Raw genomic sequence first — 23,631 nt, 5'->3', positions numbered from 1 at the left:
CCTAAGGAGGAGGGAGGGATGTGCCGGGCAGCGCCCTGCGCCGCTGAGCGTCCCGAGAACGCGCTGCCGCTGCTCCTCTCGGCGGGGGCCCTCGGGGCTGTGGGCACGGACTGCAGCACCCATCGTGCCCCACGGCAACAAAGCCCCGCTCACCCCGCCGCGCGCCGCAGTGCCGCGCCGCTCGGCATGCTGGGAGATGTAGTCCTCTCTCCGCTACGGCCGGCCGGCGGGACGGCAGCCAATAGGAGGGCTCGGGGGTGGGCGCCGCCGGCCCCTCCAGCCAATGGCGCGCGGACGGTGCCTGCCAGTTCGGGCGGCTTCCGCGGGGAGCGTCGGGCGTGTCAGGGGGCGCGCGGGCGGGGCGGCCGCTGTTCGGCGGCGCCGGGTGGGGCGGAGCGGGGCGGTCGGGCATGGAGCCGGGCGCGGAGCCGGGCCCGGAGTTGGGCGCGGTGCTGGAGGCTGTGGAGGGGCGCGGCGGCGGCGCCGAGGCGGTGGAGCGCGTCCTGGCGCGGTACAACGAGGAGGTAACGGGTCCCATCCCCCTCCCCTCTGCGCCGCTCCCCCGGCGGTGTCGCCGCCCCGCCTCGCCCAACATCGGCAGCGCCGCCGGCAGAGTCCCGCTGCTCCCTGGGCTCGGCTCTGCGGCGGGTCCCCAGCGCTCACCGCTTCACCGCTATGCCCCTGCCCGCGCAGCCTCCCGGCCCTTCCCGTGCGCTCCCCGCCCGCAGGCCGTGCAGGGCACCGCGGCACTGCCGGGGCGGAGAGCCAGGGCACTGCCTAGAGGAAAGCAGACTCCCAAGGGAGCACAAAGCCCATTGCTAGGCTCGGCCCCCGGCACCTTCGGTCTTGCGTTCTACGCGTCCAGTGGGCAGTGTGGGTTTTCGGCGATAGGGCTGTAGAAGGAGCTATTTGATAGCGTACATTTGCCTCACAAGTCCTTTAACCTACGTATACCACTGGGCAGGGGCTGGACAGAATAACACTGAAGTCTCTTGCGTACCTGCCCACCTGCCTGAGGTGTTGCCCTTTGTGGGCACCCTTTGTCACCGGGAATAGAGAGGCCTTGCCATCGCCTGTGTGGCCGTGTCAGCGTGCAGGGACAGGGGTGTGAAATGGGCTGACAAACCTCACTTCATTTTTCTGTGTTTCTGGCCAAGCAAAACGAAAAGGGGACGATAGCTTAGAGCAGGTTTAGCTTTTAATGCTGGCAGGTATGAAAAAGTAGTAAGGGTCTACTGCTGTTGCAGCCCGATATGTGTATGCTCAGTCAAGAAGTGAGGGGGTTTCCTGCTAATGCAGGAAAGTGAAAATCAGAGTGAGAATAGATATTGGGTGGATTTTTGTATTTTTTATCCACCTAGATTTTAGTAGAGCAGTATAGTCCATTTTCAAAGATTATGTCTCAACCCATCAGGTGTCTGCCCTTTGTGTAGATGCTTATGTGACTGGTACACAGGTCTGTAAAGCTGGTACTGACTCAGAGTTTGGCTTTGCATGTAATTTAAGGGCAGTCACGTTGAACTAACTGTTGACTGAAATTTAGGAATCTCTTATGGGAAGGAGCATTCAGATTTTTAATTAAAGTTTCATAGCTTTGTTATTAGGGGTGAAGCCAAATGAATGTGGATGTGATGTGGGTATTCTTCAGCCTCCAAGAGGTGTCCTGAAATTTGCTGTCTTAAGTGCACTATGTTTTACATCTAACAATGGCAGGAGTTGATTTCTTCACTCAAACTGGAGCTTGTAGAAGCTTGGGCAACAGCCTTGACATAGGCTGCCTCTGTGCATGTGGAATTCAAAGGTAGAGACTGATGCAGCTGCAGGGCACTTTCTCTGAAGGATTGGTAGATAAGGAGTTGGTGAGACACATCTGTTTTAACTTGCTGACCTGTGAGGTACAGAGGAAAGATTCTGATTGAAGGAACCTTTTATCTCTGTCCTTACTCTTCAAAATGACCCTGTGTTAAATGTGTTCTGTCGAAAAGCATGCACAAGCATAATTTCTTAATTTTGCTGTACTGGATTTTATGCCTGCTCAGCAGCTTTCCCAGATGAATTATTTAGGCTTGAGTTGAATTCTCAAGGACAGAGTGAGAGCTCGTGCAGCTTCTATTCTGACATTTCAAGTATTTGAGTGAAGTATTAGAGTTAAATGTGTAGCTAAATACCTCTTTTGGAGTGGGATGGGGAGCTCTTAGTACTGTCTCAATAGGACATTGCTTTACTGTGTTTCTTCCTAGAACTTTTTAGTCATATTTCCTGCATCTCTTTTCTGTACACTTTTTTACTGACGCTTTGTGGGCCAGCAGAGACTGAGCAGAGTACTCCATGTTCCAGGGCTTTAGGTTTCCTTAGCTTTTTTTCCAATTAACAAATTAAATATGCTTTAATTGAAAAAAAAAAAAAGATCAAGCAAGTGTAGTTCCAAGGTGCAGGTGGCTGTAGAATAACTATAATGAGAGAAATGAACAGATCTGTTGGTGCTTCTCTGTGCTGTCCAATTTGCAGTGATTATTCCAAATCTCCTCTAGTGCTTAGGCTTCTTGCTCTCACTACAGTGCTCCTGTAAATTTGCAAAAATGTTCATGTGCAAACGTAAAGTTTGCATTCTCTTGGTTAATTGCTCATCATTTAATGCTCACCTGCTCTTGATTGGCATGTTGCTGATCTCCTGTTGGGAGATTGTCCAGTTGGGAGCCCTGTAAGACAGAGGATGGGAATTATTTGCCTACTATTGAGAGAGGAAGGGAATGACTTTCCTACCATCCTAAAAGCTCTAACTGATGTTGGTAACTTTTGGTGGTTGGGTAGATGTCCAAAGCCTTTCTGTGTCATTGTGAGCTTGGGTCATGAAAGGTAAGAGGCCCATGAATGTGCTCTGGAAAGTCACTTCTGTTTTCCAGTTGCTTCCATGATGTAGTAAGTTGCATATTAGAAGTAGAAATTGAGGTTTTTATTTTTTTGGAAGCTGTTCATCATTCTTGATCATTTAGATGGGAAGTTTTAAAATGTTAAGAGAACTGTCTGGTATTAGTGCTGTTTTCTTTGACTGTCATAATAACTTTTGCCATATATAAGTAATATTCCACTAATAGCGTTCTTCAGGATACTAACATAGAACTAGACCCAACTGCTATTTGAAGTGTTCAGTAAAAAGTAAGGACTTGTTGTTAGACCATGTCTATCTTCTACCAGAGAAACAAATACTTTGGTAAGGTGTTTTGGAAATTGCCAGATCACAGAAACTGGTAGTTCTTGTAGCAAGGCTTATTTGATTTGTACTACTTGTTTTCTGGGCAAGGTGATGCTGTGGTGGTTCTGGTTTGGGACAGTCAGAGCAGTCAAAAGCTGATCAGCAAGATCTGCTCAGGGAAGAACCTGAGCAATGAGATATGTGTAAAACACAAGGCAATCTCTCTCATTTTTCACCCTGTCAAGTGCTATATGTGAGGTGGTTGACTCACATCCCACAGATAAATGCTTGCTCTGCACCAGTAGTAGATGTGAAACTCTTCATTGGAGTCACTTACTGAAGCTTTTGCTGTTGGGGAGGATGGGAAAAGGGTGATGTGGTTGTAGCCTCATTATCTGAGGCTTAGTTCAACAAGTTTTTAATAGTTTTGCAGGTATTGCCTCTTCATCAGCTGCTGTGCATGTAACAAACACAAACTCTTGGTTTTACTTACAGAATCGGGCCACTTTCAGATTTGATCCTGCAGATGAAGACAAAAGAAAGGTGAGTAAAATAGGCTGTTGAGCTGCATATCTCAATGTAGAAGTATAAAATAGTAAAGGCAGTCTCTTAACTTAGCTGCCATTGTGGAATGGTGCAAGCAATGAGTATGAAGTTATATTTTAATTTTTGCTTCTTCAGTCCAAGAGACGTGACAACTACACATTCCCTTTTTTTTCTGAAAGAGAAATTCCCCTAGCAAAGCCCCCTCTCTTGAATGAGAGTAGTTACAGAAAAGCCCATAAATTATTTTGCTGGGTACAGATTTGAGGTGAGGTGGAGGAATAAGGGTAAAGATACTCTTCTATATCTACTGAGATAAAATTTTGCAATAGATTTTTCAATTTTCTCTCTTCTCAGCAGGTAGCAGTATGACAGATGTATTTCTTGTCTATGTGAGAGGCTTAAAGAATACTAGAGATTAAGATGAAGGGATAAGTACAGAAGAAAGCTATTAAGATGTAAGGAAGACAGGGTTGCAGAAGCCTATTATTCCAAAGGTGGCTGTAATCAGTGAGATGTGGTACGTGCATGTCAGGTGTCAAAGATGGGAAATGTGTATTGAGCTGTACAGGTGTGTCAGGGCTTAACACATCCCTTGGGATCCATCCACAGCCTTGCATTTAAAGCTAGGACATGGATTGGTTTTATTTTTTCCTATTATTTTTAGGGTGTAATATGTAATAACAAGCCCCTTCCTTTCCGTTGTGTAATTAGCTTTGGGGCTGATTTGCATATTTATTCAGAAAATGTTCATTAGTGAATGAGGCTGTATGTTTCTGCTATTTCTGAAATAAACTCAGAGCTTGGAATCAGAATTGCAAGGTTCCTACCGAGGATAGCTTGTCTAAAATAGGGCGCACATCGTTTCATTTCATGATTTTTTGCAAAATCTAAATATTTTAAGGGGCTTTTTGTGGTAGAAATGTGTGGGATGATAAGTCTGGCAGTCTTTTGCATTTGCAAACCCATCAGTTGTTTGTACTGTAATCTTCAGTTGCAATTCCTTATAACACAGAGGACCCAGAGACGTCTTAGCTTTGCTTTATCTGTGGCTTTACTCAAAACTGGCACTCAGTGATGTGGTGATGGGCTGTGTGTGTCCCTTCTGATCTGCAGAAGAACTGAGCTGGGATCCCAATTTGGTGTTCTTGCCTCTGTTCCCTCACTGTCCCTACCATCCCTTTTTACACTGCAAATGAGCAAATGTCTAGTCTGAGATATTGATTGCCAACTACAGAACACAGGAAAGGAGAAGAGAGCAGAAGCCAGATTGGCAAAAGCCAAATAAAGACAATGAGTTTGGAGGGGTGTTTGTAAGATATACAGTATAAGGATTTTTTTTTTTTCCTGTGGATGGTTGGGTTTGGTTTTTTAGGGTGGTGTTGTTTTTTTTTTTTTTTTAAGCAACCCATACACACCAGGGACATGCTGAAAATACAAAAGGTAGAAAGGGCAAAACTATGGCTTGACTAGAAGCTGGGTAAATTGAACAGAGTAAATTGTTCTGCAGTGATCTATGGCTATCAAAGCATGATGCTTTAGGCTATGGCCTAACTAAATCAGCAGTGGGTTTGTGATACTGAATTCCAGGAGGAAAGTAGATTGTGTCCTCTAGAAGGCAGGAAGAGAGGTGATGCTTGTTTGTCTGGACATAGCCACAGGACTGTAATACATCACAGGGTGATAAAAACACAAGATTGTAATGTGAGCTGTCCTAGTACTTGTCCTGGTTGTTTGTTTAATGATGTATGTGTCTGCATTGTCCTATCTGTCATGAGTGTTATGGATATAAATGAGATGGAAATCTGTGTTGTACTGTAAGATCCCTTCAGATCAGTACTGTAAGATCCCTTCAGATACCAGACACATCATGTCAGTGCCAATCCTTCTTAACTTGTTATATACCAATAAAAAATACGAATTTCTGGAAGCCTGTTTTCAGTTTCTGGGTGTAAACAGTATAGAAATTGCCAACGAGAAGTAAATGTGTTCTGAAAAAGCAGCTGAAGTTGCAGCAGCGGGGTTGTGTCTGAGGAGCATAACGATCTCTTAGAAATCTAAAATATTTGTTTCAAGCAATCAAGAAGTTGTGATGGTGTTTTGCTGGAAAAAGTTGAGTCTTCAGAACTGCAACACTTCACAGCACTGTGGCATTGTTGAGACAAACAGTTGGTTCTTTAGGTCTCTTCTGGAATCCACTCCAGAAAATTAGTATCTGTTAACTTGACCAGGCAGTCACCTTGGAGAGAGTTGTCAGGCATAGTGTCTCCCTTTCTGTGGCAAAGCAGGTGCTTCAGCTCAAGCTCACATGTCCTAATACAAAAAGGAAAGGGTTTTTTGGACCACTTGATCCTTATTTAATAGCTTTGCTCTCCATTATTTATACTATGTCAGGGCCAAATACTGCTTCTGAAATAGCAACACATTTGTGCTGTTTACAGACTTCAAATGGTAAGAAAATTACAGTACTGTCTGTGCCCTAGAAATGTCTGTCAGCACTGACTGCCTGCTTGGCCACAGCATTCCACAGCTGGAAGTTGCTACAGTGCTGTTTGCTGTGATATAACAGACAAAGTAAATCTGTCCAAGATGGCAAGTAAGGCTTTTTAAATTGGATAGAGGCACTTGAGTTTGTGAGAGGAAGGGGAGAAAGGGGAAGCAGCAGCCAAATGTAAGAATATGACTTACAAGCCATATTCTTACCTGAAATGATTGAGATGTTTCCTCTTCAGCTGCATACCTTTTTGTCTGCTTCACCATTTGTAGTACTTGCAACATCTGATTTCTCCTGTATCAGGTCCAGCTTACTGTGCTGGATCTCTGATAGAAATCTTCAGAATTTGAGACCAGTGTCCTTGAGTTATTGTCCAGGTTCAATTTGAACATGATGGATCTAAAATTCAGTGGGAAGAAAATCGCCAAAACAGTCTTTTCCCCTTGCATTGCAGAGTGTTTTCAAGGTGTTGAAATAGCTGGTGGTAAATCATATCAAATGTATCGTGGGGCTTTCTCTACAAATTAAATTCATGATGTGGGGAGATTCTCTAAGTCTGTGGACAGTACCATACCTTAACTCTGGAAGGATGGGAGGAATGAAGTATGTTGATGGAGCAAGATGCTGTCATGCTCTAAATCTTAGAACCTCACTCTTAGATAGTGCTGTTGATGCTGTGATGCTTCAGGGAGGTCTGAAGGTTCCTGCAGCCACCAAGGCACAGTTTTTCTCCTCCCAGTAAATTTGTGGCAAGCTTTTAAAGACTGTTAGTGAGTGTCCCGTAAAAATAATAAGGTCAGGTTCTCCTGTGGGCACACTGTGTGGTAGCTTAGTATTAGTTGCTGTTGTTATTGTTCTGACTTCACCAAAACCCCTTAAGGGAGTACCAGTCTGTAAGAGGAAAAAAGTGCTAAGTATCCTTCATTAATACTGAGTGTTTGTTCTAATTCCCTCTGGTCCTGCCCATTCCCATCCAGCATTTTTCAGCTTTTACTGAAACCTCGTAAGGTTCGTGACAAGCCAGTGAAACCAATCTCTCCTTTTAACACCTTTCTTTCACCCAGGATTACAGAGGGTTAAAAGGGTTCTCCCTCTCTCTGTCCAGTAAGGTGAGCAAGGAGGGCTGCTGTGAGTGCAGCTGCCCAGGACTTCACCTTTCTGTGACTGTGAAGCAGGTGTTTAATCCACCAGTTCTGACAACAGGGATTGCTCAGTGTGCTCCTCACCTCACCTGCAGAGCTGTCGTGCTCTCACATGTTCAAACCTTTGACTTGGAGCTGTGCCATGTCAGAGCTGGCAGGCTCCTGCCAAACAGCCAACCTCCTGCTGTCAGTGCGGGCTCAACAAAGCAGTGCTCGAGTGAAGCGGGCTGGATCCTCAAGGAATACAAGTATCCATCTTCCCTCCCCACCCACATCTGTCCACAAAGACTAGGCAAAAATTTGTCGTGGCCTTCTCAGGGGAGATTATCCAATTGTCTGTTATTCAGCACACTTGATGATACATGTTCTATAAATGTTGTCTTGGTTTCCAGGGAGAGTTTTAACTAATGTTTCGAATATCCTTGGGCTTCCTTCCTCAATGTCTTGGATGCTTAGCTCTGAAACCTAATAGAAACTTAAGCACAGAAACTAAAGAGTTGTACTCCCCTTTCCTTTCCTTCCTGTCCTCTCCCCTCCCCCCAATCTAATCAGCCTGTGAACAAAGATGGTGGAAGATAATGGAAGTAAAGAAATTATATTGGCCCAAAGACACACAGCAGGTCTGTGGATGAGCAAGGGAGAAAACACAGGTCTCTTGTATCTCAGGAGAGGTATTTTTCTACTGGGCTGTGTTGCTTCTTAGCATCAAGACTTTATGCTGTCAGGATAAAGAACCAAAATAGGTTAATAGCTTATTTGTCAAAAAAAGATGACAAATGGGTTTTTGTGGCATTCCTGTTTTAACACAAGATTTAACACTACAGCATAGACAAAAGGAATGGTGTGTATTGTTCTGTGTTAATCTTACTATTAGCACAAAAGCTGAAAAATCTTGAATTTCAGAGAAATGAATGGATTTTACAATAAAAAAAGTTAAAACTAGAAACTGCCTTGAGTCTGTGAACAAGTATATAAAAAACAATTCTTTTTGTAGCATGGTTGATGAAAGTCAGATTGTTATCTGGATGTCAGAAGGACAGAACCCCAAACAAAGAAATGTGAAAATCTTGCAGTGACTTAAAGGGTAGCATCAAAGCACCTGAAACTAGAACAATTATCATCCATGTTATGGAAGGGGGAGGTACCTTCCTGTCTGAATTTTCACTTGCTTTCACTTCCAACCATATAAATGAAATCTGTGCCCCTTAGTTTATGCCATACTAATGCCCTACAGGGTGGTAGAAAGAGCACCACCTAAAGAAAATTAAAAGCATAATAATGCTTTTGTGGTCACATATCTTCCCGTTTCTCTTCACTCTGTGCATTGTTTCCCTTGTACCATCAAGGCCAAAACAGAAAATGTGCTGTATGGCATTTGGTTTTAGTTGTCTCCAAGGCAATTTCCTGGTAGGGTGCATCTTCAAAATTTTCCATGGATAGCTCTGCAATTATAATCAGATACTGTAGCTTTTCCTGAGCTGCTGATGGCTCTTGGGATCACCCAGCAGTGGTTCACTGTCGCAGATATCCTGATTGCTGATTCCTCTAAAATCACTCTGAATGGCTCACTGGCTCTAACTCCAGAGAACTTTGTCAGCAGTTAAGTTGTAAGCAGGTTGCTAAATCTCAAAAAAAAAAAAAAAAAGTTCTATTTAATATCTCTCTCTAGTACAACTGCTCAGAGTTAAGACTCTTTGGGTGCTGCGTTTCACTAAGATTTGAAGCTAAGAGATGATTTTGTATTTTTTAATTGAATTACTTGTCTTTTACTGTATGGAGGGAAGGTTAGACTTCCACCTCTCATAGCAAGTCAGCAGGAGGTTGGTGCCCTTTGGGATCCCTCCTGCAGTGCTTTTGACACTTTGCAGTGACACTTCCATAGCAGCAGGTGGGTAACTTATAGAAAAAATGAAAAAATCATTCAGAATTTGAGAGGCTTGGTCTCTTTGTAATCAAACGAGTTTTCAGAATTTGGATAAATTGTTACGGACCATCTTGTAGCAGCTGATACCAACAAGGAAGACAGTAACTTCTAACTGGAAGTGCTTAAACACAAAATAAATTGGCATTTTTCTGAAGTGCTGTGAGCTGTCCATTCAGTTCTGTGTTATTCCTCAAAACCAGACAGACTCCACACTTCAGCTTGCAAAGCAGAGTTAATTGTATGGAAGACTCTCTTAGCAATAGGAAGTGAACTCTTGTAGGAAGTCGAGTTGTGATTTGGTAATTTGACTGTGGATCTAAACTGGTCATTTTTTGTTTCCTAGGCATTTTTAGGAACACTTCAAAGATGCCACCTTCAGAAACATTTAGTGCAGGTGTAGCATACCATGCTTAAGTCAGGGAGTTTTGCAGATCTGTGTGAGCAACATTAGGTTAATGGTGAGGAACTCTGAGAACTCTGTACTTGAGTATGTTTTTCCAGCCACAGTAAGGACCTATATGCCTGTACAGGTGGTCAGATGTGGGGTCTATAGTGTTGTGGTGTCTCTGATATTCTGATAAAAATTTCTTATGTTGCCTGTGTGATAGTAAGAGGAGAAGCTCATTCCTTGTTTTCAAACTCTTACTGAATTAGTCTAGTCAGGGGTGTGGAGATGCAGCCAAGATCTTGGTTGTCTGGATGGTGCTTTTGGGTGGGCTTAACCCCAGGACAAGCATACTAGGAATCATATTGTGAGTTCCTGCTGTTTGACTTTGTTTACAGATTTTCTTTTAACATTGTTGAAGTTAAAAGAAAACAAGTTGAAATCTTGTGTTGTTTTCTCCCTTATTCTTCTGGAGTGTCTGTTCTAGATGTGCTTTAGACTTAATGTTTGTTGCTGGTTTTGTTATTTCTTTTAATTTTGGCTTTAATTATAAGTCATCACAGTAATAATATTGGCTTAGATGTCCCAAGTGGAACCTTTGTTTTGAGCTTTGTGCCAGGATCATGGGCTTCTGTGCTCCCCACCTTTTCATTGTGGTGATGATGGTGAAAAGTGGAATTCCAGAGTCCATTCCTCAAGAACTACTTTATACTTTACTAGTATTCCTATGGTTTTTTAATCACTTTCTTGACACAGACTGCCTGAGATCACAATATGAATTTCGGGTCCTAAGCAGACTTCTGCTCTAGTGCTATTCAACCCACTTGCTGCTCTGGCTCCTTTGGTAATTTATTAATGTTGATGGTCAAGACACCAAGCTGGGGAGGTGGAAGCATGGAGGAACTGTCCTGGGAGGTACAGTCCAGTTTATATTGTATTGGGAACTTCTTTTTGACTATGCTTCTGACACTGGTACCCACGAGGAGTAGCGTTGTATTGAGCTTAAGGCATAAAAACCCATTGGAGTCCTCTCACATCAAGCAGTCCCTTCTGGCCTTTTTCCCCTTTTGATTGATTGTGCATTTCTGTCTTATAAAAGGCAGTACTTCTATAATTCAGATGTTACAGTTCTGACCTGCAGATTATTGGAGTGTTGTATTTTCTCATGCTGCATTTATATGATTGTTTACCCTTGCAGTCCCGTTGGTATAAAGAATCCGTGAACTATTTTGACATCAGGAACAATCTGTGTTGATAAAGCAGCAGTTTTGCTGGCTTGGTAAAACTGCTATAGTCTGTCTTCAAGTAAAACTGCATTATGTATCTGTCAGAGGTGATATTTCTAAGAGTCTTTCTTAAAATGGCAGAAGTGTGTCAATTAGGTTGAAGTGGCCACACAAACATGGAGTACTAATCCTTGTATGTTAAGTAGCACTTATTTTGGTTTCTTTTTCCCCCAGCCTCCTGACTGAAACAACCTTAACTTAAAATTCTGCAGGTGTTGTAGGTGTGACTGTTGTACTTTGACATATTTTTAAAACCTTTCACTTCTCTCTAGCGTTGTTACTCTTCTGGAGTTTTTAGTCCTGATGCTGTAACTGGCAGTGGTGGGTAACAGCTGCTATTTTGGCTTAATGCTTTTGCAAATGTTGATGTCTTTGGATTGTATCCATGAGAAAAACCGCTTTTGGTGCTCTCTGGAGGCCTTTTGTAACAGTTCATATTTTGAAGAGCTAATATGGAATACCTGGTTTCTCAAGTCAGATAAAACCTCAAAAGTTATATGGAAGCTTAGCAAAGTAGTTTCTTATTGCCACCAATATTTTGACACTAAAACTGTTCCCTTTTTCTTTGTTGTGTTTGCCTAGAAACTGTGTGAGGGAATTCTGAACATCCTTGAAAAAGACACAAAAACTTCATGTCAAGTTGCCTGCTTGGAGGCCCTCCGGATTCTCTCCAGGGACAAGAAAGTTTTAGTGCCTGTAACCACAAAGAGGAACATGCAGATCCTTATGAAGCTAGCAAAGCTGGACACTGTAGAAGATCCTTTGGAGAGAGTATCTGAATTTCCTGTGATAGTAGAAGCCTTAAAATGCCTCTGTAACATAATTTTTAATAGTTCAGTTGCACAGAAGCTCAGTTTGGAACTGAATCTTGCAGCGATGCTCTGCAATCTTCTGCAGAAATGTAAAGACCAGCAGCTGGTTGATGACATTAAATGCTTTGATTTGCGTCTGCTCTTCCTCTTGTCACTTCTGCACACAGATATTAGAGCACAGTTGCGTCAGGAACTACAAGGGGTGCAAGTTTTGACTCAGGCTTTGGAGAGTTCCCTGAGTGTAAGATGGACAGAAGAATATAAAGCAGCAGAAGATCGTGACAGGCCTCCTCTATCTTTGCAAGAGACAGATTGTGCCATTGAGGCACTAAAGGCTCTATTTAATGTAACACTTGACAGTTGGAATGTCCACAGTAAGGTAAGGCTTAGCTGAAGTGCTTTTTCCAATTGATTTTGTTTAGCCTGCAAGAACCAGCAGGTAGATAGACAAGAGGCACTTATTGTTCCTGTTACTACTTGGGCAAAAAATTTTATCCATGCATTTTCTGTGTAGTGGGAGAATAGCTTGGCTTGCCTAATGCAAGTTAAAACTATGTTTTTGAATACAAAAATGCAAAAAATACTATTTCATAAAAGTCTTAGATTTCCAAAAGAAAATAAATGTTGTTCACTAATAATTAGCTCGCTAGGAAAACCTTCTTAATCTAAGTGTACCAGAGGGCTGCATCTCTGGAGGTTTTGGACCATGGCAATAGGGTACTAGATAGAGCTGAGAGGACTCCCTAGTTTTTGTCTGTTGTATGATAAGTACATCATCTCTCATTTTTAACAAATAACTCTGATGAAAGAGTGGTACTGTTTTTAATATCTTTGGCCCATTCTCCCAACACCAGCTTTGGACTTAAACATTATCTTTTAAGGTGAGATCAAGTACAAGAACCAAATACAGTTTCATTGTTATGTCTTATGAATAAAGTTTATCTTGGTTTGTTTTCATTATTACATCAGATCTTTCTTTTCCTTAGATAACTGTGCTTCCTATGTGTTGCATCCTTTAACTTATAAACAGAAGGTACCAGGATAACTTTGCTGCATAAACTGAGTCTGTGCTACAGCAGGAGAATTATGTAGGGAACCTTTCTTTTTAGTCCACATCATAGTCTCTAGAACAGTGTTGTTTACTTGTCACTGGGCATTGTAAATATGCAGCATATAAAGCTGATCAAGATTCTACAGTAGTTAAAACTCGCAAATAATTGTTCTCTTTAGTGCATTGGACTAAACAGAAAATAAGACATTAATTATAACTTTAAGGAATGTAAAACTTGAGAAAAGTCTGAAGTTTATTCTTTGCTTTAATGTCTCAAGGATATGGTGAATAAGAAATCCTGAAATTTAAGATTAAGTGACGGAGGGATCAGAGAAGCTAATATTTGAGTTAAGGAAATACAGAGAAAGTGAGCTTGCTTTCTTCTGTGTATAGTCCCAACCTAGACCTTTATTAAAAGTATCTTTAACTTTGTCAAAGTTCTTTGTATAGACAAGTGATTGTTTTGGAGGTAAAAAAGCATGTAACACAGTTATATGGAAAGTTGGAAAAAGAACTGTATTACATGTTCACCTCTTGAGAGGTAAGCTCTTGACAGCTGGAAGTTGGTTTACTCTTACAAAATACTGAATCTGGAGAGATGTAAAGCCCAGCTCACTGCAGGAAGGCAGGCAGGAGATGGCACATGGTTGTGCCTTTATCTGCTGAGGTTTTGTGTGGCTGCTGTCTGTGGAACGAGGGAGGTTTTGTCCTAGAAATCTTTTCCTCCTTAATATCCCAAGCGTGCCTGCAGCTTGCTTTTTTTTTTTTTTTTTAATGAGAGTTTAAGACATCTCAAGGCAGGAGAAGCTTATTTTGTGTTTTGAGATAGAGCTTAGATGATTACTCTTTGCTAGAAATTCCTAAAAGCAGAAAACCTTTACGTTAAAGAACTTTTTAGTGGCTGTTAGCCAGATATGTTAGGTGACATTCTATTTAGTGAATATTTCAGTGGCAATTTTAATGGTCTGGAAGAAGAGTGAAAGGCATGTTAATGAAGTGGGCTGAAGATGCAGAATTTGAAGAGATTCCAAACAGGAGAACACATGGAAAATAAAAGGAGAGCACAGATGTTGGGAATGTGGGTAGAAAGCTAAACAAGACCCACCCTAATGTGGAGAGAACCATTTGAAGCACCAATATTTAATGCCTGGAGATGATTTCAAAGTAGCAAAGCCAGACAAGAGCTGCAGGTGGTTCAGTTGGCAGATTTGGATGCTGATGCTACAAAAGATGCATTGGGTGCTTTGTGCCAGGTCAAGCACTCCAGAACATATGGATGCTAAGAAGAGCTGTTGAAAAAGGGTGAGGACAGTGGTACACAGTTAAATGGTTGCAGTTACTGGTGTAGTTTTGTGTGGCTGCTGTCTGGTGGGAGACTGGCATTGCTTGGAGAGAGGAAAAAGCGGGGCAGATGAGGTTGCTGAGAAGTTACTGGAATGGAGGAAAGGAAGCAAGGGAATTAGAAAAAGAGACAGACTGGGTGGAGGGAATGAAACTTGGCAGGAAAAGGCCTAAATGAGGAGAAGACAAATTAAATTAAGAACATACATAATTTAAATGGATGAAGAGGTGGCCCGGTGTAAATACAAGAAGGAAGAGAGTGGTATGTTAGGAACAGTGGTATGGAATTGAGCAAACACTTGTAACTGGGTTTTCTAGTAATGAAGGCTGATTTAACTGGAAAAACCTCCCCAGTGAGTTTTACAAGGCCTAGTTCAAAGTCATCTTATGAGAGTTATGTAGCATTAAGCATTCAGTGAACACTAAGGTACAGTCCTTTTTTTGATAGGGATGGATGTTATGATCTAATAGGTATTTTCCATCTTTAATTTTTATTATTCTAGTGACCTGAAACCCTCACTTGCAATCTTCAAAATGAAAAAATATCTTCATAATTTATATTTATATAGAATGAATCTCATCAATTTCGTTACATGGCTGCCATCCTTCGACACTGCTTATTAACCACGGGCCCTACTGAAGAAAAAACTGAAGAGTTGCACAGGTTGGTAGAACTGCAGACCCAATCTATGTTAAAAGGTTTTTGTTTGGTTGGTTTTCCTGAATAGAAATTACTTTGCCTAAAATCTAAAGTGAAAATCTGAGAAACAATGAAAACTACTAACTTGGAGTTAATATTGGTAATTTTTTTTGATGAAAGCTGTTTTCCTCAAATATTGTTTAAACATGTCCAGTTTTCCAGAGAGAAGGTGGCTGGCAGGATTGTTATTTTCTATCACTGATAATGAAGCTCACCTTTTTAAAATTTTCTTTTTACGTTCATGTGTGTGTATCTGAGGATGAAAATACATTTGGAAATTCTAAGTGTAATTCAAATTGAAGTGGAATACAACTTCTGTTGTTTTGCACAGAAGCTGATGGAAACAGTGCATTTTGAGATTTCTATATGTAAGTTTTGCAATTCTGATGGATTGGGGTGGAAGTAACAAGTTGATATTTTATCCCAATAGTTCTATAGCTATATCCCAATAGCTATTTATCCCAATAGCTTTATTGGAAGTACAAATCCTTTTTCCTTGGTAATAGTATTTTTTTCAAAGATGAGTGAATCACACAGTTTTAGGTGTGTGGTTTGTTTGTTTTTTTTCCTCAGTCCTGCACCCAACTGTTAGTATTGGCAGCCAGTAATTCAGTCAAAATTCAAATTATTTGGGGTGAGGTGGTGGTTCTTTGTTTAGTGTTACTGTTCTTTCTCCATGACGCCCTTCTTTTACCAAGTAGGTCAGCTGTTCACTGGGCCTGGCAGTACAGTAGCTTCTGTCAGCAATGAAATGTTGCCATTTTCTTCTTCAGAGGTATCTGTATATCTAACTGTAGGGTCTTTTGAAGGTCTTCAAAAGGAACTAGTCTCTGGGAAGAAAGATACAGCTTTTCCCACCCAGCAATCTTGAAAGTGTTAAATGACCTTGATTAAAATCTTGGAAAGCTCTTAGAGATCAACAGTCTTAGAAGGTGAACACTAAAATCCTACATCAGAGCCCTTCTCAGCTGGTGCAGACTAGTTTGGAATAATTTAGGATACTGCTGCAGTAGTTGCCATGACTGAAGTTAGCGCTGCATCGTAAAGGGCAGTTAGTGTTTTCTCTTTGCTGCTGCTTGTTGTGGGTGCTTTGTGCTCTCAGCTTCCTTTAAGGGAGGGACTGGCAGGAATAAAATCCCTACTGCTGGGAGAATTTAACAGTTTTGCATACAATCAACAATTACAAGAGAGTGTTACGAGAATTATTATACAGCTGATGCTCTTCCCAAGATCTCTTTCCTTGTCCAGAAATCTGACTAGTCTGATCACTCTGTTAAGTATACTGCCCTGTAAAATTTAATTATCTTGTGCCATTGCAAAGGGATGGAAATTATGCAGGTCCTTTTGGTTTTAGCTTTTGCAAACACTTGCAGATGAGATCCAGAAAGGGCTTTACATAAAGAAGTAGGCAGCTGTGAAGATGATGTAGTGTTGGTGTGATTTCTGTCCTTGCTTTTTCAGTCACAAGGGAGATTTTTTGTAGCGGTGCTGCCCATGTGGGCCTTATGGAGACACCAAGTCAAAGCAAAGGCTCTCCATAATTCTGAGAGGGGGAAGCAGGAAAGAAATGAGGACACACATCACTGCCTTGAGTCACTTCCATTGTTCCCCCTTCTCCAGCAGACTCAGTGTAGCACTGCATCAGTCTTTCTGCTATGCTGAGAAAACAACTTTGTCCCTCAGCAAACTGTAGCTGGTTAAGTTAGCTGAAGAGTAAAGAATGCGTCATTGCATGTGGTATTTGATCTTGATTTATGTGCTACAAGAGCACCGTGCAGGATTTGACTGCTGCAATTCAAATATTTCAGCCTTTTTGCTGAACTTGAGTTTTGTTTCTGAATGCTACAAGGATGCAGTAAAAGCTGAATAATTGAATTCCACCAAGATTGTTCATCACAAGGCAACTCTGGAATAGAAAAGCTATACTCAGAAGTAATGCCCTGCAAATCCTCAAAGGAACTGGGGCTGCATCAGAGGGCCTCACTCCAGTCTGCTGATGTATTTGGACAAGCAGAACTTAATTCCTGATAGGAGCTTCACTAACAAATGAGTGAACTGTTGTGAGCAGTGTGTAGCTAAGAAAGAGAGGCTGTGTCATCATTTGGGCTATGCTGGACTCTGACCACGCAATCTTTATTGCCAGAGATGAGGTGTGAGTCAGAGAGCAGAGCACAACTTCCAGCTCTGCTTTCCACCTGGAGCCTATCAGCAAGGCAATTATGAAAACTGTGTTAAAAATAAAATAAAATACCAACAGTGGTGAATGCAGAATAAACTTTAAGAAGCATCAGGGGGATATAAATATATTTCTTAGGATTGCTGATCACTTGCACTTCCCTAAGTCTGTAAATCTGCTGAACCTAAGATGCTTCAGTGAAAGGTTTGGGCAGCCCGTTAAAGCACATCATTCGTATGCCTGTGCTTGAATCTGTAAGTTGAGGATTTATTTTAAGGGAACACTGAATGTTGGATACATGCCCTGAGCCATGATGTGCTGATTGTCAGTGTGACTATTTCTAATAAAAAAGCAGAAGTTAGCCTTAAAAATATCTTAACTACTTTAGTACCCAGTAATGTCATTGTGGTTCTGTTGCGTCATTACTTAATGTTTGAATATGAGCAGCTTAAAGTACCACGTATTAGAGTGAGTGCCATTTTTGCCCACTAACAAGGTTTTAATCAAGGCATTCACTGGCTCTAAATAGGCCTTTGCTTCTGAATTTGCATATCAGGAGGGGGCTGGGAGCATGAGTGGGTGGATGTCATGTCCCAGTGATTAATGATCTCTAGGAAGCCGAAAAGGGGAGAGTAATATACGCAGTATTTCTACCCCCTGGAGTAGGAATGCAAACACTATTGTGCATATCTGTGCATAGTCACTGACTTCCTGGTAGCTGGAGAATTTCATACACTCCTCTGCCACAAATAAAACTGTCAGTGGAGTGACAAAGATCAGAAAGCCGGCCTTAATTTATTGAAAAGAATAGCTCAGACACAGTGATCCAGAAAATTAATTTTGTAGGTGTTTGGGAACTTGGTTGTTTAATAAGAAACTGGTAAAAAGAGAACTTTTGATGAAAGGCCTGAAGCCACCAAATATTTGTTGAATTTCAATCTGTTTTGTTTCTGACTATTCTTGAATTATTGGAGAGGAATAACTTCCGTGATATAAAAGACATATCTTGAACAGGAATTAGAAACAAAACAAAGAGAACAAGCGTTCCCAAAAGTAATAGTTGTCTGAATTTCAATTACTGAAAGAGCAAAAGGGAGATGGCACCGTGTGGAACAGCCACCCAGTCTGATCAAACCAGAACCAGCACATTTGTTAGAAATCCAGTTATGGTCTGATGGCCATGATTTGCTTTCTCTTTTGCTAATTCTTTGTTAGAATTGTATTACTAACTTAGAAACAGAGGGCAGCTTCTAAGTAGATATTATTAAAAGTCGTAAATGAAGTTGTTTGAAAAGTTTTCTCCATTCTTGGAACACTTCACTAGTCCTTGAAACATCAGTGCTCATTGGTTCATTGATAGCTTTGAGGTCTGCATGGGTAAACCTGAATAGTTTTGTACTATTTCTAAATGCATCCATTTATAAGTTTAGTTGGACATCAGCAAGTAAATGACGGCATTCTAATTTTTGCAGCATCTGCCTAATTTGTCCCAGTATTCAGGAACAGTACAAGCCCAAGTCTGTACAGTGAGAACAGGGTAGATAGCAAACTCAAGGGATGTGTACCCCACAAGAGACCCTTGCAAAAGTAAGTCCCACCTTACTCCATTAAAGAGGAGGGAGGGACCCTGTGGTCTAATTGAAATCACTTAATGGCTCTTTGGAAATGCTCCTCTTTGTGTGTTGTAGAATGAGAACACTGCCAGTTACTGAAGGGTGGTGCTTGGTAAATAAACCCAAGTCTTCTTTTTAATGTGTCAAAAGCCTTCTGTATTTCATGTATGCTGCAAGCTAAATAAAAGTGAAAATATTTCAGGGCACCTAAAAAAAAGGCTACCATGCCCCCCTGTTACAGCAGGAGGAAATGTTGTCTATATTGTATTTTGTCACATTAATGTTGGTAATGTGGATGAGTGGTAAAATGTTTTGAGTTTCAAGGAGGAAAAAACTCTGACCGCTGCAAATCAATGTGAGAGTTCCCCCTGCTGTCCTGCAGGACCAGCTGCCGTCGCTTGCTGCTGGAAGCTGTGCCTTATCCATGGGATGGGACACTGTGGGGGCTGGAAGTAATACTGCACTGCTGCTTTTGGAGCTTTTTGTCTTTCTTTTTCCTTGTTTGTTCCAAGAGCCAGCACTCAGGCGATAATGCAGGCCACCTTCTTTAAAACACAGAGAGGAAAAAATAAAGCATTGTTTGAGTTGTAGGGTCTCTCTTTGATTGCAGTTGTACAAGCAGTTTATGGTGTGTTGTACTCTGGTTTTAATTCTTTCTTCCAAATGAATAATGAATTTTTAAAATCTGTTTCAGCAATGCAATCAACCTCTTAAGCAATGTGCCTGTTTCTTGCTTGGATGTTCTTATTAATCCGTCGTCCCAAGAGGAAACAGATATAAAATACAATGGTATGAATATGGGAGCTATTCAGATTTTACTGGATTTCATGGAGAAGAGAATAGACAAGGTATGGACTGCAGGGATTTTTCACAAAAAGGGGCTTCTTTCACTAAAGCAAAAAGTGCACATATATCAAGCTTTGTATAAACCTTTCAGCCAGTACTTAGCACAAATATGGATGTCCTTCCTTCTAGATTGTGAAGCACCTCAAAATAAACAAATTCCTGTGAATATCTGAAGCTATTTGCTTATATGTGTCTGAGGGTGAACATTGGCTCTTTGTTTATGTAAAGTCCATATTTTGGCTGTCATATAGAACTTCATTGTTACTCTTAAAATGTTTTATTTGTATTTGGTTTTATTTTAGGGAAGCAGCTATAGAGAAGGCCTGACTCCAGTTCTCAGTTTATTAACTGAATGCTGCCGAACTCACAGGAATATCAGGAAGTTTATCAAAGCTCAGGTGAGTAAAATACTCATTAAAATTTGAATATGAAGCTAGTGATGAACTTTGATGTTTGTACATCAGTGCAGGACAGTGCTATAGAAATAATTTTTCAGTCATGTAAATCAGTAGATAGTATGGCCTGAGTTCCATGATACATTGTGTAGAGCTGTTAAATGATAACATCAGGGATATTGTAAAGCTGTGTTTATGTGAGTCACCATAATCGTATGAGATGGGTAGAAAACTCAATGAGGTCTGTTCCCTGACACCCAGCATGTAAAAAACATTTCAGTGCAGTTAATTAAACTGTGCAGAGCTGTGTGGTGGCCAGTGAGAATGCAGGTGTTTTTACAGGTTCTGCTTGAGGTTTAGTTTTACCTCAGCAGGAAGGACTTGTTGGGATTAAGACTTGTGTACCAGTGTGGATCAGCTATCCTGTCAGAGTAAAACTGTCCCTGGACAGAGGCACACTTCATCACATTGTCTCTTAAAAGAGCTCTTTATTACAGTATTGACAGTATGGCTTTTTGCAAGGAAAAAGATTTCTGTGCCATGGTTAAAGACCCAAAGGATCTGTGTAGCTTGGTGGTTGAGTGTGGGGTTTTCTGTTCCGAGGTCAAGTGGAGAGAAGTTAAAAGATGAGCAAGAGAAAGAAGTTGCTCCTCTAGTTTCTGCTGTTTTTCTCCTAAGCTGCAGTGACTTTTGAGTTGCATCCTAGATGCTGCTCCCAGATCAAAGCTGTGCCTGAATTCATAAATGGAGTTTAAAATGAAAAAGAGCATATATTTTCTGCCTCTTTCATCTATATCAGAAAAGTGGTTTTGAGGAATTTAGGGAAGTCATTCTTGTTGTTTTTGTCTTCATTCACAGCAGTTCATTTTTAGGATACTTTGCTGATCTGTTAACTTAAAAAAAAAAAAAAGTTGCAGAGCCAAGTGTTCAGAAGCTAGAAAATGAAGTTGTCTGCATGTTTTTACGACATCTCGGCATCTCGATGTCAGGATACAATTGCATGCTGACTCCTGCCACAGGACCACTGCCTCATATAGTGCAGAGAATGGATGGATGTTGCTAACTGCATGACTGGATATTTGATATTTTGAATTACCCTCATTGTTAAGTGCTGGCCTTGGGCTTTATTTATTGTGTGCTATTCAAATTGTGATCTGAAGACAGGATGATTGATTTCCTCATGGACTGTCCTATGGCACTCATCACTGTATTAGTATTAGAGTACTCTAAAAACATTAATTCATTCTTACAACACACTGGGAAATGGCAGTCATGGTACTATCCCCATTGGGGGGAGTAAGCAGGGACAAAGTAAAATGTGTTTGCTAATTGTTTGAATACTTAGCTTGAGAAAGACAGGGTCTGTTTTATCCAAAGTAGTCAATACTGTAGCACTCATGTAAGGATCAGTTCCCAGTGAGTCCAATTTCAGTAGTAATTGTGCTGTAATTTTACACAGGACATGGCACTTCATGTTAGACACCTAGAAGACAAAGGACCTGCAATTTCTTATGACAATTAGTGACATGTTTTGTTTTATTTCCTAGTAAAATATTGAAGATCCATAATTCTTATTAGAGTCTTCAGATCATTAGGTATTTCATATTATGGCTCATATTAGTTTGCAGATCATATCACATATCCTGCGAATGTGAAAAAATTTACATAGATTTTGAGTCTGAAGGCATCCACACAAGGAGGCAGAAGTTAGTTTGCCAAAAAAGCCATCATTCATGCATCTCCTGCCTTTCTTGAAGGTTGAAGTTAACAATATTAATGACCTCTCATGAAAAATAGTGTGTTTGAGGAAATGTTAAATAGTGATTTCTCCAAAATATTTCTGAAATTTAGCTTGAGCTTTTGTGTAAGTCTTTTCTGGTTGAAGTATGCATTTCCTCTTTATGTAGAGCCCATTTTTGAAATAGAGTAGTAGAAACTTGTAGTAGAACTTGCAATGTATTTTCCTGCTTTTCCATTATGAGCATATCATTGGTCTATATAAACTACACAGCATTTTAAGAGTGTAAGTTTTGGTAAGCTGGTATTTCTAATATTTTTACCAGATACATGAGCAAAACAGAAGAAACAGAGAACATGAAGTTATGGCTGCCTGTTGACCAACACTTTTGGGACACCCATTTGTGCTCATAAACTCCTAATAATTGTATTTTTAAAGTCTGCATTTGAGACTGAGTACTTTTGTGCCCAAAATGACAGACCAGAAAACTTAAAATATATTAAGAAGCAAGAGACACTACTAATGGATGTAGGCATAGTTGTCTGATTATTGCCTTTTTTTTTTTTAAAGACAGAGTATTTTTTAATTCTGTTGTCTACATTTGTTTTTGCAAGTATTGGGTAGATATTTCCATGCATTTTATGCTATTCTTCCCTTTCTTTTGTGCTGCCAGGTACTGCCTCCATTGAGAGATGTCTCAAACCGTCCTGAAGTTGGCACAACAGTGAGGAACAAACTTGTGCGCCTTATGACACACGTTGACCTTGGAGTAAAGCAAATTGCAGCAGAGTTTCTTTTTGTTCTTTGTAAAGAGAGAGGTAAAAATGACTTTTTCTTCTCCCTTTTGTGTAAGGTCTTGCTGTTATTGGTATATTTGCCTCTTGCTATAACTCTCAATTCTTGTAGCACTCTGGTGGGTTTGTTTTGTAGGTGATTACAGCTGAATAATTTCCTCTATCCTCTTTGCAGTTGATAGCTTGTTGAAATACACAGGCTATGGTAACGCAGCAGGATTGCTGGCAGCCAGGGGCCTGCTAGCAGGAGGAAGAGGAGATCATTGGTACTCAGATGATGAAGATACAGACACAGAAGAATACAAATCTGCAAAGCCAAAGTATAGTATTGTTTTCAATTCCACATATCCTGTTGTGTTTTGGATTCTTTTGACATAATTGTTTTGGTTTTTTACCTTTTTCAGAGAGGCCAGTTTTGGAATGATACATGCTTTTATTAACTCTTGTCTTCTGCTGATTTCATGGTCTAATTGTTGAGAAAGCAGCCTCTAACAGTGACCATCACGTAGTCATATATGGTTGCAGCGGGGAAAAAAATCGCTATGAGAATGATTTAACATCAGTCTGAATAACTATTTAAAATTCAAGAGTGGAAAGAGATTTTTAAGAATACAATAAAAAAAAAATATAGTAACAAACTTAAAAAGGATGGGTTTTGTCCCAGATTTTTTGAGGAACTCACTTGAAGTTGCCAAGCTGCTAACTGTTGTTTTTGGGGTATATCTCTGTAATGGAGAAAGTAATGGCGTCAGATATGGCTAAGGGTTTCCACCAGAACTTTGTTAAAAAGGAACAAGCCAGTAGGTCTAGTTTCAGTTTTGATCGAGTTTCAGATTGCCTGGTACTAAAATTTTTCTGAAGAATCAAGTAGGTTGCATATATAAATATGGAAGGAGCAAAATAACATCTATAGAAGTCATGCATAAGGAATCCAATATATTTGTTGGAAGGATTCAGTGACCACATAGAAGCTCTGTTGATCTTTATTAATTGTTATTGACTGAGTGTTAGAGGTTTTAGTTTGTTGTGTTACATCTAAGATTTGGTGCTGTTTTAAGGATGTTCTGAAATTGTTGATAGTGGAGATCTGAAGTGTTAACGTTATTTTTCTGTTTTACTCTGTTTGCCTTGAATTACAGACATGGTTAGGTGTATAAGGGGGGCTTGTGGTTTATTGAAAGATTCTTATTAAGGTACA

General features: G+C 40.7%; 1 protein-coding gene across 1 annotated transcript in view; it reads left to right on the top strand.

Annotated features, from left to right (window-relative positions):
- The first annotated feature begins 379 nt into the window (after positions 1-379).
- The window catches only part of RIC8B (RIC8 guanine nucleotide exchange factor B), a 32,584-nt gene continuing 9,332 nt past the window's right edge, over positions 380-23,631 (top strand). Inside the window, exons 1-8 of the mRNA XM_069002947.1 lie at positions 380-524; positions 3,689-3,736; positions 11,550-12,158; positions 14,741-14,835; positions 19,355-19,508; positions 19,809-19,904; positions 22,313-22,457; positions 22,609-22,753. Coding sequence (XP_068859048.1) covers positions 411-524; positions 3,689-3,736; positions 11,550-12,158; positions 14,741-14,835; positions 19,355-19,508; positions 19,809-19,904; positions 22,313-22,457; positions 22,609-22,753 — 1,406 coding nt within the window. The 5' untranslated portion in view covers positions 380-410. The remainder of the gene's footprint in view (positions 525-3,688; positions 3,737-11,549; positions 12,159-14,740; positions 14,836-19,354; positions 19,509-19,808; positions 19,905-22,312; positions 22,458-22,608; positions 22,754-23,631) is intronic.

Source organism: Aphelocoma coerulescens, chromosome 1A, assembly GCF_041296385.1.
Source record: "Aphelocoma coerulescens isolate FSJ_1873_10779 chromosome 1A, UR_Acoe_1.0, whole genome shotgun sequence".
In the NCBI taxonomy this organism is placed as follows: Eukaryota; Metazoa; Chordata; class Aves; order Passeriformes; family Corvidae; genus Aphelocoma; species Aphelocoma coerulescens.
This window is presented reverse-complemented; position numbering and strand designations above follow the sequence as displayed.